This window comes from Oncorhynchus kisutch, linkage group LG15 (assembly GCF_002021735.2).
Source record: "Oncorhynchus kisutch isolate 150728-3 linkage group LG15, Okis_V2, whole genome shotgun sequence".
Taxonomy (NCBI): Eukaryota; Metazoa; Chordata; class Actinopteri; order Salmoniformes; family Salmonidae; genus Oncorhynchus; species Oncorhynchus kisutch.
Window position 1 is genome coordinate 51487734 of NC_034188.2, and position 15802 is coordinate 51503535.

Genomic DNA, 15802 nt, shown 5'->3' on the forward strand with positions numbered 1-15802 from the left:
TCTAGGAAAAGATACAACAGGACCCACAGCAAGCAAGTGACCAAGGGATTGTTAACGAACAAGCCACATTAACATGACAATCTTGACAGCCACCTGCTACCCATGCTCTGGAGAAGACAACCCAGAAATATCAAGCTCACAGCACCCCTTAATGAAGACGAGCAAGGCCGGTTTTATTAGTTATGTGATGAAGATCAAAACAGTCCTTGGATCTGTTCCAGTGTTATGATTATGTCAGAGACTCTGGGGGATACATCTCCCTCTAGTGGCCCTTAAAGGAGGTACAACTCAGAACAACCATCGATAAGAAAGTGCTTCTTACAGTAGGTTTATTGTGGCCACGTCTCTTATTTAAATTAGCATCATCTATGGCTAATTACCTATATCTAAATAATCGTTTTTCATAATAAGCAATTATACGTTGAACAGATATTAAACAAAGAGTACCTACCACAAGTTATAAACTGAGTGAACTATCAAAAGTAATTTTTTACAGCTCTTTTCTACTTCACTGAGTAGAATGGTAGTTGCACTGTAGGTGTGGTCCTACATTCGAATCAGAGAGAGGCCTGAATGTCATTGGCACTGCCAAGAGGGTGAGGAGAGAGAACAAAAAGCAAAGCCACAGAGAAAAGAGGGATAGTGTTTTAGAGGGAGAGAGATAAATATTTGTGTGCAGTTCCCCTCGGGCTAGAATAAGAAGAGCCCAGCTGTTAGAGAAGGAGTAAACAAGACAAATTACTGCAACATAAAACATAGAGCATGGGAGAAGACCAGGGAGTGGGAGGGACTGACATGGGCTTATCCAGAGCTCTCCTCCACCCATTGGCCGAGAGTTGTGTCAGTCATATCACTTCCTCCTTGGCTGTTGCAAGTTCAGAAAGGAGGGAGCAGGAGGGAGAGGGAGGTACTCTCGGTCTTGCTTTTCTACAGAAAAATAGTTAACTCGGCTGAAACTGAAACAGGACAAGACTTGTTAAAGAAAAGCACCACCAGGCTGTCTCTCCTTCATTCTCTCAGTTTCCTGCTCAAGGAAGCCATTTTGTACAGGCTGGAGTCTAAGGACAACAAACTTTTCCCCCCCTTCTTTCTCCTTCCTCAAGTGTTTCCTGTGAAAATTGAGACTTTCTCATCAGCAGAACAACTTCTTCACCCGAGAAGGAGGAGCGGTGGGTAGGAGGGGAGAAGTTTTTCTCAGTCTGTCTCTCACGCTTGCCTCGCCGGGATAATGAAAGAAGACGTGTGAGTGCAGATGACAAAAGATCAAGAGGGAGAGATAGAAAGAAAGAAAGAAAAAGAAGAAGCAGGTCTTCCTGGATAGGGATCTCCTCCTGACTCCTCTGGGAGAAGGGGTGGTCAAAGGGCAGAGACTCCCAGTAGCGGTGTGTATTTGTCTGTGGATCACTGTGTCGACACCCTCGCGCTCCTGCTCTTTTGAGGGAGGTAGAGCGTGTGTAGCGAGGGATGGCCAACGCCAGCCCCTGTATGTCGTCGGGACCCCTATCCCAGGTCTTCTTCCACACGGGGGGCCCCTCTCCCCCAGGCTCTGTGGTGATGCAGCAGGGGACCCCCATGGCCGTGCCTCCCTCCCCTGCTCACGGTGGTCTCCTCCCTGTGGAACTGGGGGCTGGGCTGGGCCCTGGGGGGGTTGCCAATTCCTACGTGCCCCCCACCCCAGCTGGGGTCTCCTTCATCATCCAGATTGGGCTGACCAGGGAGTCAGTGCTGCTGCCCCAGACCGCTGACCTTGCCTACGTCAAACAGATTGCCTGCTCCATTGTCGACATCAAGGTGAGAGCACAAGCTGTGTGTGTGTGTGTGTGTGTGTGTGTGTGTGTGCAGCCTGGCCTCAGAGCCATACGAAACATACTTGACGTATTTCTGAGCATCTCCAAGATGTATGGTCTAGTTACTTTAGACAGAAACAAAAGTAGGGAGGATGATCAGGGAGGATGGGTGGGCGTACTCTGCGACCGTCTAGCAATCCAAAGGTTGCTTGTTTGAGTCGCGATGTGTCACATATTTAAGTACAGAATAATACGAATTGCTCTGAGACCATGTCGACGTGTGTGAGATTTACCTACGGAATACTATATTTGCCCTGAATTGGTGTGTGTGTGTGTCGTGTTTATCTGTTTAGTAATCGCCGATGAGCCCTAAATGCCAGTGCTATCTTTATCCAGCTGTCTCTGACATCTCATAGCTAATGATGAGGAATTTTGGCAGTGAATGTCTCTCTCTCTCTCTCTCTCTCACACACACAAACACACACACTGAGTACATCCAGGTGCCATGAAGTGACATATAGATGTATATGATTTTGTCTCGAAGTCAGTCCAGCAGTTGATGACATCCAGGCAAACACCGTTACATCACTGTGACAGACCATGATCTAATAAAGTCACAAAACCAGGACGCCTACCAGGCCACTCTAATTACGACAAGTACCCCTGCATGAGCCTCCCATGTCTGAAAGGATACCTTCCACAATCTGCATTTGCAGTCCAATTTATGAAACGCATTTAAATCCACTGATGATGTTTTCATTTGATTTGGTTGTGCTCAGAGTGGCACCAATCTCTGTGCATCAAAAGGAAAGGTAAACAATTACAGAGTAATCCGCCGTGGTGTCTTACCATACAGCCAGGTTTTTTACCTGGGCCATGCATGTGCAGTTCAGGGAAGAAGGCGGCCATTTTGCAGGAGAGCATAATCCTCAAGTCAGTGTCTGGCATGAGAGGCGTTGGTTTCTCTCAGCCAATTACACTCTGAGATGGTTAGATTACCAGATTTCCAAAGCCAGTCGCTGGAGGTTTGGCCAACAGTAGCTTGAAAAATGTGCAAAACGTGGTAACTGTTCCAGGAAACACTGCTTTCCCTAAACTGTTTATTGTTTTGCGGGGACAAAATCAGCTCCACGCCTGCCCCTTCATATCCCTGTGACGGGTTTCAGAAGTCCCTGTGTCAACTGTAGATGTTTATGCTCGGACTCCCCTTTTCTCCCCCTTCGGGAAACACTCTACCGTCCTCGTCACGGTTCACATTTTAATGTCACGTGCCGCGAGTACAGTGAGGTGCCTCTCTTGCAAGCGCTGAACCCAGCGATGCGGTCTTCAGCATCAATGTGGCGAACTCAAGAACACGCGGAAAATCAAGAAATAAGAAGAACACGAGAAGGTAAGAAGCTATGACACCGGGTCAATTCCCATAACATGTTTCCAAGGTGCAGGGATACTGGAGTGACGGAGGCAGATATGCATCGGGGTTAAGGAGACTAGGCATCAGGATGTGTGATAAACAAGAGTAACAGCGGGCATAAAGGAAGATTGCATTGGAGTGTGTGTGTGTGCATGTTATGTGTGTGTTGGAGTGTCAGTGTGCGTGAGTGTGTAGAGTCCCGTGTGGGGCAGTCTTATTGCTTGTGGATAGAAGCTGTTCCAGGCATCTGCTGGTGTCAGACTTGATGCACCGGTGCCGCGCGGAGAACAGTCGTTGGGTTGGGTGGCTGGAGTCTTCTTAACGGTTTTCCGGGACTTTGTTTCACGGCGCTTAATATAGAGGGTCCTGGAAGGCAGGGAGCTCGGCCCCAGTGATGTACTGGGCTGTCCACACCACCCCCTGTAGCTCCATGCGATCGAGGGCGGTGCTATTGCCACACCAAGCAGGGATACAGCCAGACAAGATGCTCTCAATGGTGCAGCTGTAGAGCTTTTTGAGGATTGGAGGGCCCACATGCTAAACCTTTTCAATCTCCTGAGGGGGAAGAGGCGCTGCCGTGCCTTCTTCACGACTGTGCGTGCGGGTGGACCATTTTAAATCTTTAGTGATTTGAACCAGAGGAACTTGACGCTCTCTACCCGCTCCACTGCAGCCCCGTCGATGTGGATGGGTGCATGTTATTGGTTCAAAGGAGACTGGAGGGCCACTTTAATGAACACCAGCACCTGAAAACCAGTCAGTCAGTCCCCCTGTCCTTACATATGGATGGCATGACAGGGGCTTTGTTTTTAGGGGGATTTCAGGTTTGGCAGTGTGTGCGCGTGCGTGCGTGTGTGTCAGGAGTAGGGGGGTTTTGTCACGGTTCCATCATTCCCTTCGGCGCTCCTCTCCCGTCCGTCCGTCTCAATCAGAAATGTTGAGTCACCAGCCACGGCCAGGCCAGGCTGCTCTCTTTCTCTCTCTCTGTTTATTTAACAGCCAGCCAGCCTCGCTGTGTTCCACTGACACGTTTTTCCATTAACTTCAGAGCCTACAATATGTAGGAGGACACTCTCTTTCCCTGCCCTCCAGCCCCTGCTCCTAGTGGCATAAGATCAAATAAGACCTTAACACTAGTGCTGTGTATGTCTGTTCAACCCTGAAACAGCAGAACACTTGATGGTTTATTCAGTGATTTGTGGACAGGCATCCTTCCATTCCCTCCTCCTACTCTCATCTTCTCTCCTTCCTTCATTCTCTTCTTCCCAAAAGCTGTTATTCTCTCTCCGCCTCCCGTCCTCCCTTCCTCCCTTCCTCTCCCCCATCCTCACCTTTCTCCCCTATCTGCTCCTCTCTTCCCCTGTCCTTCCCTCCTCCTCCTCTCCCTTCCTCCCCACTCCTCCTCTCCCCATCACTCTCCCTGCTAGCGGTGGCCCATTGTCTGACGGATAAAGAGGTGGAAATGAGGCCTGTTTCCTCTTGGAGTCCACTCTGTCCGGGGGCGATCCACGTCCTCCTCCTCCTCCTCTTCCTCCTCATCCTTCCACCTCCACCCCCCCCCCCGTCGTCCTCCACGTATTCCCCCAGGGCGCCTCCCCCTCTCTCTGGGGTTGGTGGGAGACGAGGTAGGGTAGGGGTAATTTGGTGCTGACCGTTGGGCAGATCTCTCCCATTGTTTCCGGACAATTGGGGTCTATTGAGCCTCCACTCCCAGTGTGTTGCTGAGTGTCATACGGTAACTCTGACTCATAGAGACCACCCCCGCTTCCCATTGGTCTGAGGCTAATACGGACTTCCTGTGAAGCCACAGGATCAAACGTTAAGTCCCCATAAGACCATGGCTGGAAGGCAAACCTACGGGACAATCTACAGTAGATATGTGTGTCGGGGATGTTGTACTGCATGCTAGAGACGTTTTAATGTCGCAAACAAGCACCAGTTGAAAAGTGGTAATTTGTGTCTCGTCATAGAGCCATTCAGTCCCATGTGGCTGTGAGCTTCATGTCGCTTGTTGTGTCTCTTTCATCGGCCAATCAAGTCTCACTCTGCCAAGAGGTGTGTCTATTCAAGCTGATCCTTACCTCTCAGAGCAATAACCTGTTTACTAATTGGACTTGTAATGAATGTGCGCGCGTGAGACTGGGGAGGGCCGACCTGTCGAGGCTTGACTGTGTCATTTGAAGTGTTACCATAGTTTCATCACGTCAGATTGTTGTAACAGGATTGTAATAACTGATGCCTGAACGTTGCACAGATCCTTGGCACTGAGGTTGGTATGGTTATTCACTAAGAAAACACTAGCAAACCCACCCTTCATTGGTTTCCCGCAGACGGAGAGAAAATACTCTCAGGATCACAGATTTCTACTGTAAGTCAACCTTGTTCGCTTGCTATTTAGGTTTCAAAATTCAGCAAGACAATGCCCCCGTGCGCAAAGCGAGGTGTGTATTTAGTATAGGTGTCTGTGATTATCAGTCTAGCATACAACACGTGGCCACCCTCACTACTCCTGCACTCTAGAGTGGCATCTGTAGTGAACGGGGCTCACGGAGGAATGGAGAGGAATGGAGAGGAATGGAGAGGAATGGAGAGGAATGGAGAGGAATGGAGAGGAATGGAGAGAAATGGAGAGGAATGGAGAGGAATAGAGAGGAATGGAGAGGAATAGAGAGGAATAGAGAGGAATAGAGAGGAATGGAGAGGAATGGAGAGGAATGGAGAGGAATGGAGAGGAATGGAGAGGCATGGAGTGGAATGGAGAGGAATGGAGAGGAATGGAGAGGAATGGAGAGAAATGGAGAGGAATGGAGAGGAATGGAGAGGAATGGAGAGGAATAGAGAGGAATGGAGAGGAATGGAGAGGAATGGAGAGGCATGGAGAGGAATGGAGAGGAATGGAGAGGAATGGAGAGAAATGGAGAGGAATGGAGAGACCAAGAGAGAAGGAGTTTAAAATGTAAAAACAAAAAAACACTTAAAGGGAAAAGCGTGAGAAAGACAGAGTGAGAAAGACAGAGTGAGAAAGACAGAGTGAGAAAGACAGAGTGATAAAGACAGAGTGATAAAGACAGAGTGAGAAAGACAGAGTGAGAAAGACAGAGTGAGAAAGACAGAGTGAGAAAGACAGAGTGAGAAAGACAGAGTGATAAAGACAGAGTGATAAAGACAGAGTGATAAAGACAGAGTGAGAAAGACAGAGCAATTGAAATGTGGAACTGTACACAGGAAGAGGTGTAGCGATTTGGACAGGTGGGCCATATCCCCCCCCCCCCCCCCCACACACACACACACAGCTGCAACTGAAAGTCACTGGCCATTGTTTCCACCTCCGTTCTGGAATGGGCAGTTTCTTTATCTGCCTCCCTGGAGGAGCTGGGCCTGGGAATGTGATCATACACACACACTATCTCCTGTTTACCTCTGTCTCTCTTTTACACACACACACACACACACACGCCCATGTGTACGCATGCATGTAAGCACACAGACACCCAGTGGTGTTGTCATACTTGAGCGAAAGTAAAGATACCTTTTTAATATAAAATGACTAAAGTCCCCAGTAAAATAATACTTGAGTAAAAGTTTTAAAGTATTTGGTTTTAAATATTCCTTATATTAAGCAAACCAGACTGCACAACTTTCAAGTTTTTTATTATTACGGATAGCCAGGGTCACACTCCAAACCTCTGTCAGGTATACTCCTTCTCCGGCCTCTAGGTCATCAGCCTGCTGATTATCCCGCACACCTGTCACCATCGTCTCGCGCCTCATGACACTCACCTGGACTCCCATCACCTCCTTGATTACCTGTCAATCCCCTTGGTTCTTTCCTCAGGTGTTAGTGACTCGGACTCTGTTTCAGTTTCATGCCTGTGCGTTGTTCGTGTTTCTTGTTTTGTATTATGTTTTCATTTATTTATTCAATTATTCACTCCCTGAACTTGCTTCCCGACTCCCAGCGCGCACGTTACAACCTCAGACATAATTTACAAACGAACCGTTTGCGTTTATTGAGTCTGCCAGATCAGAGACAGTAGAGACGACCAGGGTGTTATCTTGATAAGTGTGGGAATTGGGCCATTTTCCTGTCCTGCTAAGCATTCAAAATATAACGAGTACTTTTGGGTGTGAGGGAAAAATGTATGAAGTTAAAAACTTCTTAAAGCTACCCATCCCTGTCGCGGGATCATTTTCGTCAGCAACCGCTGAATAGCATATCAGTCAAATAATATTACAAAAAAATTATTAATATTCATGAAATCACAAGTGCAATATTACAAAACACAACTTTGCCTTTTGTTATTCCGCCTGTCGTCTCAGATTTTGAAATGATGCTTTACAGCGAAAGCAATCCAAGCGTTAACCCTGTGCGTATCAACACACAGGTGTGATCATTCTACAGTTGTCCCTGCAGCATAACCTCAAACCGCTTTGATTAAAGCACTTATTTAGAATGCCCAACGCAACAGTCTGGGTTAAAGCTGGCTACACTGTTTTTTCACAGATGCATTTTGCACAAACACGGTCTTTACAAGGTTATATCCTCAACGCGACCAATTTATTTTTGGATGCATTTTTCAGACTTTCACAGACCGCATAACACAATTCTCATCCAAACCGGAAAATGTAGGCTACATTTAGTCATAGCGCTAACTGAGGAAAGATTGACATAACACAAGCGGTTATATTTAGTTAACTCTTGGCTGACAGAATCCATAATCTGAATGAGCTAATAGCAATTACGATCTAAATAACTGAGTAAAACACTTTTAAAAAATCTAAAGTAATCCGACGATGGGTGGTTTGTGCACTCCGCCATGTTTGTTTTTTCGCGTCAACCAAGATAAGAAGAGGAGACAAGATGAGTTCGGTCTGTTTGCAGTGTGCATGTTGAAGGGGGTGTGTCATCTACCATCATTCACTTCTGGAAGTTTACTCGAAAGATGAGTGAACCATCCCTTCACCTCATTTTGTTATAACATCTTTGGTCTGACAGACATGTCCAAAGTTATTATTTGTAAGGAAAACAACAATGAAGGCAATGCGGGTACCAGCCGGAAAATGTGCCAGGGGGAAAAAGTTTGTTCAAGGCCTGATCTGACTGGAGATGCGCAAATGCCTGCATCGTTGATCTTGGGAAACCCCGGGGAAGTGCTTGGGCTCTTATTGAAGAGAGAAGTATCTCCACTCAGTAAAGCCTCAAACATAAATTGTACACAATGAAATGGGCAAAAAAATAATATTAGCATTTTATTTATTTTTTTACCCCCTTTTTTCTCCCCAATTTCAATCTAGTCTCATCGCTGCAACTCCCAAACGGGCTCTGTAGGCGAAGGTCGAGTTATGAGTCCTCCCGAAACATGACCCGCCAAACCTCGCTTCTTAACACCCTCCCGTTTAACCTGGACGCCAGCCGCACCAATGTGTCCGAGGAAACGCCGTTCTCCTGATGACCAGAGGTCAGCCTGCAGGTACCTGGCCCACCACAAGGAGGCGCTAGAGCGTGATGAGCCAAGTAAAGCCCCCTGGCCAAACACTCCCCTAACCCAGACGACGCTGGGCGTTACTACAGACCCGGGATCAAACCCAGGTCTGTAGTAACGCCTCTAGCACTGCAACTGTCCTGTTGCGTAACAATCATATTTTGGAACAGTGAGAGCATTCTGACATCACGCACATAAAACAACTCCCGCTGGGGCGACCGTTAGAGATGTTTGGAACTCACGTGTGAAAACGTTAAAGTATTTTTACCAAAATACACCACTGCACACACCACACACAGGCAGGAGCACACACACACACACACACACACACACACACACACACACACACACACACACACACAAGAAAGCAGTAAAGAATACTTGCGTGCGCACACACACTGCACCGCCAGTCCTGATCGTGACGAAAAGGGTCCAGCCTGATGGACAACGTTGTATTGTGTGGCGGAAGACAATCCTCTAGCATTCAATATTATTGCTGTTATTGTAGCTACATGACGACTCCGCCTAATCCAGGTCTGTCTGTCTCAACCAATCCAGCCCTCCGAACGATTGATCTGCGTGTAACACATATGTTCATTTGATACATTTTGTTCTTGTTCTAACCCATTTTGGTTGAGTGTGTGCGTGTGTATGCATTTTGGGAGCCCTCAATCAAATTGTATTTGTCACACGCGCGGAATACAACAGGTGTAGATATTACAGTGAAATGCTTACTTACAAGCCCTTAACCAACAATGCAGTTTTAAGAAAAATACCTATTCAAATAAAAAATAAAGAAATAAACAAAGTAACAAATAATTAAAGAGTGGCAGTAAAATAACAACAGCGAGGCTATATACAGGGGGTACCGGTACAGAGTCAATGTGCAGGGGCACAGGTTAGTTGAGGTAATATTTTCAAGTAGGTAGAGTTATTTTATTGACTTATGCATAGATAATAACAGAGAGTAGCAGCAGCGTAAAAGAGTGAAGGGGGGGGGGGGGGGCAATGCAAATAGTCTGAGTAGCCATTTCATTAGATGTTAAGAAGTCTTATGACTTGGGGGTAGAAGCTGTTTAGAAGCCTCTTGGACCTAGACTTATCAGACCAATTCGCTAAACCCAGGCAGGTGCACAGCTCAGTGAGTCAGGAAAGCATTAGCGTGGTAGCACAATGGTCTGAGCCGCCACACCTTTACCACACCACAGCTTTATGCAGACACACACACAACCAGCAGGCTTCTAGAGGAAATGGTGTCCCATATTGAAACGACAGCTTCCGCCATTGATCCACACAGCGCTCCCTTACCCAAACCCCGTACTCTTCCCTCTTCCCCACTCTGTTCATTTGCATCATAGCAGAGCAGCTCGGAGCAGCTTTGCATGAACGTACAGTGTTTCCTGGCGGGCATTAGCAGGCAGCGTACTCCTCCATTTGACTATTCAAAGCACTGCTAATGACATGTCCACTTATCAATTAGAGGAGGGGGAAAGGGAGAGAGGATGACAGAGAGAGAAAGAGAGTTATATAAAGGGGTATTGACAGGGATTGAGAGATTTAGAAAGAGGGAGAGAGAGAAAGAGAGCGAGAGAGGAAAAGGACATTTACAGAGATTGAGAAATAGTGAGAGAGAGAGAAAGCGAGAGATGGGAAGCAAGGTTCAGGCCATACGCTGCTAGGATCAAGGGGAATGCTGTGGTTTTGTACCTAGTTTGAAGCCACGGTTTTCTCGAGTTGAGCAATCGTTCTTTTAAGTGCAATGAAAGTGGACTTGATCATTTCGAAAATGTTGAGGCCCGTCCGTCACTCAGTTAGTCTAGGTAGAAACAACCTTGTCAGTGTTTTTCTACAGAAGGTGTCAAAGGCTGTATAGTAGGTCCATACTTACTGTTACTGTAGAGCCCTGCATTCCAGATCACCCCGAGACATTATAATACTAATCCAATGATTTAGCTTTGTACCATAATCCAATTTGAGGCACCAGCAGCAGAAGCATTCGGTGGCATGTTACTATGCAAAACCCTCCCAGCTGGTCCGGCAGGCAGGCAAGCAAGCAGGCAGGAAAATTCCTCACATTTCCAGGGCAGCAGACGGAACACACAGGGCTCTTTGAGAGCAGGGAGAGAGCTCTGTGGATCAAGGGCAGACAGACATGTGCACTTCTATCTCTTCACACAACAACGCTCACTCACGTAAATGCCATGAATCCCTAACCCAGTTGGTATACATTCAAACCCGAGGAAGGGGTTCCTAAAGGTGCACTATTCAGAAATGGCTCTGCCATTTCCTGGTTGCTAAAGTTCCAATTTCCGTTTGGTGACGAAACAAGCAAGTGTCGGTTAGAGAATCGCTGTACCATTTAAACCGCTGTGAAATACATAAGTATTGTCGAACATCTCATTCCAAAATCATGGGCATTATTATGGAGTTGGTCCCCGCTTCGCTGCTACAACAGCCTCCCATCTTCTGGGAAGGCTTTCCACTCGACGTTGAAACATTGCTGCGGGGACTTGCTTCCATTCAGCCACAAGGGCATTAGTGCGGTAGGGCACTGATGTTGGGCGATTCCAATTCATCCCAAAGGTGTTTGATGGGGTTGAGGTCAGGGCTCTGTGCAGGCCAGTCAAGTTCTTCAACGCCGATCTCGACAAACCATTTCTGTATGTACCTCGCTTTGTGCACGGGGGCATTGTCATGCTGAAACAGGAAAGGGCCTTCCACAAAGTTGGAAGCACAGAATCGTCTAGAATGTCAACTGGAACTAAGGGGTCTAGCCCGAACCATGAATAACAGCCCCAGACTGTTATTCCTCCTCCACCAAACTTTACAGTTGGCACTATGCATTGGGGCAGGTAGCGTTCTCCTGGCATCCACCAAACCTAGATTCGTCCATTGGACTGCCAGATGGTGAGGCGTGATTCATCACTCCAGAGAACGCGTTTCCACTGCTCTACAGTCCAATGGCGGCAAGTTTTACACCACTCCAGCTGACGCTTGGCATTGTGCATGGTAATCTTAGGCTTGTGTGCAGCTACTTGGCCATGGAAACCCAGTTCATGAAGCTACCGATGAACAGTTATTGTGCTGAGGTTGCTTCTAGAGGCAGTTTGGAACTGAGTAAATAGTATTTTTACTCACTAAGCACTTCAGCACTCTGCGGTCCCGTTCTGTGAGCTTGTGTGGCCTACCACTTTGTGGCTGATCCATTGTTGCTCCTAGACGTTTCCACTTCCCAATAACAGCACTTACAGTTGACCGTGGCAGCTCTAGCAGGGCAGAATTCTGAAGAACTGACTTGTTGGAAAGGTGGCATCCTATGCCACGTTGAAAGTCACTGAGCTCTTCAGTAAGGTAGTTCTGCTGACAATGTCTGTCTACACATGCCTGTGTGCTGGAATTTATACACCTGTCAGCAACGGATGTGGCTGAAATATCCCATTCACTCATTTGAACGGGTGTCCACACACTTTTGTATGTATAGTGTATATTTTCCATAACCAAAAAATATAGTATTTTCAGCAGTTTGAAGCTGGTGTACAAAATCGCAAGTAAATGACGCACAAACAAAAGAACTGAAAGCATAAAAATAGCACACATAGAACAGATCTACCTCTTCTTAGACTTGCTTTCAATGACAGATCTGAAACTCACATTTCATTTTTAGGTGAATTTGCTCAGATCGGCCCATATCGCAGCTTCAACTTTAGATGCCGTTTCTTTTTGAGATGCTGCCTGGACGATGTTCTTCGGTGCTTTCCAGGAAAAGCCGTGTTTGCTCAGGAGGGTCTGGGGCGGCCTTTTTCTACAAGGTCACGGATGGTATCCGTGGTTACCAGGCACGGCAGCAGATACTCAGAGGGTTACGTGTGTGTCGGTGCTGGTCCGCGACGTGTGTCGGAGGCCTACGTAGGCACGCACGCACGCACACGCACACACACTACCGCACTCGGGGAACCTGAGGTTAGAGAAGCATTTAGTAAATACACTTAACACTGAGGCTGGCACTGCCGTGACTTTCATAAAAAGAGGAAGGAGGGGACATAGACGATTATCATAGATAGATTATATGAGAGAAAGATATAGGTGTGTCATGTGGGTCTTCAACCCTCTCGGTCTCGTGCGCTGGGCTCACAGTGAAAAGCTGTTCAACCGTGCCTAATTACTTTGAGTATGTGGGCTGACAAACGTGATTTATCCCAACATGCTCCTTTGATTTTGTTAGAGCCGTGGCGTGTGGTTTGAGTAAGAATCTCGCACGGTAGAATAATAAGAATCGATCATGTCATAATACATTTAGCAACAAAATAAGTGATATTTTAATTTACAGTCTGTGGAAACTATGAGAATAGAAAGGTTCCGAACTTTTGTGAAGCATCACAGCGCAGTTGAGAAATAAATGTCAAAAAGAAATTCAATATGGATGGTGTTAAGTGATAGATGGGGAGGGGTTGAATGGTGCTGAAGGGTGGGACTAATAACAACAAGATAACCAACGTGAAAGGTATAGAGGTTCAGAACTTTTGTGAAACGGCACAGTTAAAAATATACGTCAAAGGGAAATCAAACTGGATGGACATCAGAAATAGAGGAAGACCAGGACTAAAAACAAACAAAAGATAACTACTGTAACATGTATATAGTATGTATAAGCTGGAAGTAGAAGCCTAAGTGTTGTCCATTAGTTTACTACAATTAGGTTAGGGGAAAATAATGAAGGAAATTATATTTTAAAAATATGTGTGTGTATATACAATATAAATCTAGATATTTGCAAAAAATATATGGGGGATTGGAAATTATGCAGACAATTACATTGGTGGAAGCTACAATCTATCTGCAGTATTAAAGCTCATCTCCCATCTAAAAAAACACAAAAAAATACACAGGAAGTACAGAAACCTTAAAGATCAATTCTACAGAAGTTGGTATGTAGTTTCATATCCACATTACAATCCAACATGAAGCAATACCAAAATGGCCGCCATATGACAAGAAGGGTTTAGTGTAAGAGTTAAGGTTGGTGTTTTAGTAATGGGCCGTGTTAGGTAAGTCTGACGACAATGGGGTCAGTGTGCTAGCTGGCTGGGTGGGGTCACCCTTGTCCACCTGGGGCTGTTTTGGGACTGAGCCTGAGGAAGTGAGAGGACTGCCAGACTGGCTGGGGGAAGGGATGGGGGGGTGGGAGGGCAGGAGAGGAGCTACCTCAAGTAGGTAAACAAATTACATTAGGGCTGAGTAGAGGACTCTGGCAGTGGAAAGACAAGAGTGGAGAGAAAATGGGAGAGAGAAGCGGGAAGGTTAGGGAGAGAGATGAAGTCAGAATGAAATTATTTGTTTCTAGTATTATGCTGGGAGCATCACTAGAAGGGAACGCTGATGTCCCTTGTAAAAATGTCTAGAGGGGAGCGCTGACATTAGTCATGTGACTGGAGCTGCAGCACTAACCTGCATCTCTCTCTCTATCTTGTTCTCTCTCCACTCACTCACTCACTCACTCACTCACTCACTCACTCACTCACTCACTCACTCACTCACTCACTCACTCACTCACTCACTCACTCACTCACTCACTCACTCACTCAATCTTGTTCTCTCTCCACTCTCTCTCACCTGTTCTCTCTCCACTCTCTCTCACCTGTTCTCTCTCCACTCTCTCTCACCTGTTCTCTCTCCACTCTCTCTCACCTGTTCTCTCTCCACTCTCTCTCACCTGTTCTCTCTCCACTCTCTCACACTTGTTCTCTCTCTCTCTCTCTCTCGCTTGTTCTCTCTCTCACTCACTCACTCTCTCACTCACTCACTCACTCACTCACTCACTCACTCACTCACTCACTCACTCACTCACACACACAAAAGCAGTGAAAACCCCTCCATCCTGACCTGGGAATGAGGGATAAAAACCAGAACGGGTTATGGGAGGAGGGAAGGAACAAAAGCAGAGGGAGTAGAGGGAGCCTACATAAAGGGAATGACTCACAGCCCAGTAATGTGTCCATTGTGGTTCCCAGTGTGGATGGGGAGGAATGTGTGTGTGTGACCAACCATCCACTCCCAGCATGCCTTGGGAATGTTGAGCAAACACATGTTGTGCAGTTTTCTTTTGAGATCTCTCTGGAGAATCCCATCTATAACACCCGGCCTGCTGAGTGGAGGTGGGATGGAGGGAGGAGGAGGTGTTTGTAGGGAAAAGAAGAGGGGGTCTTTCTATCTTCTTTACATTTTGCCCATCTTAATCTCCTCCTCTTCCATCTCTTTTCCTGCTCTACAGATGCAGGACCTTCATTTGACCCCCCTGTTGTTGCACAGCAGGAAATGTAAACTTGTTGTGCATTGAAGGTTTCAAAAGGCTTCTAAAGTTTGCACTTTCCACTTAAAAATGTCAGACTTGACTTGACCCAACTAAAAAATGGATCAACCCCTACGAAAAATGTCCATGAACAATAATCCACACAGCAATTCACAATTTCCTGTTGCTGCAGGTTTATTTTTCCTGCTGTGAGAAACATGGTCAAATGAAGATCCTACATCGGTATGCTTCGTACACCTGTTCCTCTCTCATATCCCTGACTCCTTAACTTTCTCTCTTTTTTTTTCTTTCAGGTCTCGCTCTCCATCACCCTTTTTCCCTCTCCCTCCTTCTCTTGTGAATAAAGAAAGCTGTGCTCAGTTCCGAGTGTGTAGAGCGAGGCCCGGGGGGGATCAGGGGCCAGGTTCCTATCGGCTTACCTGGCCAGGCAGAGGGAGAGGCAGGCCCACAAAAGCCCAGTCCAGTGCAGCGGAGCACAGCTCCTTTATCCCCAGCCCCCCCCCCCCCCCCCCCCCCCCCCCCCGACCCAGTCTGGACACGGCTCTTATACTACCTCCCCGCTCCCCCAGAGCAGAATGAGACGCTTTGTCGCCGAGCCCCCACCCGAGACCAGCCCCCTCTAACACACCGAACCCACCAAACAAACTTAAATGCATGTGGGTACAGACCTTGCTTATAGCGTATAAACTATCCCTCTCTCCTACGCCTAATCCTCCCGTTTCATAAGAGACACCTCACAGGACTGGGCTGCTGGTTTCTGTGTACTATAATAGCTAGGTGTAGATTGTGTGTGTGTGTGTGTGTGTGTGTGTGT

General features: G+C 46.9%; 1 protein-coding gene across 1 annotated transcript in view; it reads left to right on the forward strand.

Annotated features, from left to right (window-relative positions):
- The first annotated feature begins 310 nt into the window (after positions 1-310).
- LOC116353617 (serine/threonine-protein kinase D2-like) overlaps positions 311-15802 on the forward strand; it is a 36506-nt gene continuing 21014 nt past the window's right edge. Inside the window, exon 1 of the mRNA XM_031790476.1 lies at positions 311-1791. Within this exon, the coding sequence (XP_031646336.1) occupies positions 1465-1791 (327 nt within the window). The 5' untranslated portion in view covers positions 311-1464. The remainder of the gene's footprint in view (positions 1792-15802) is intronic.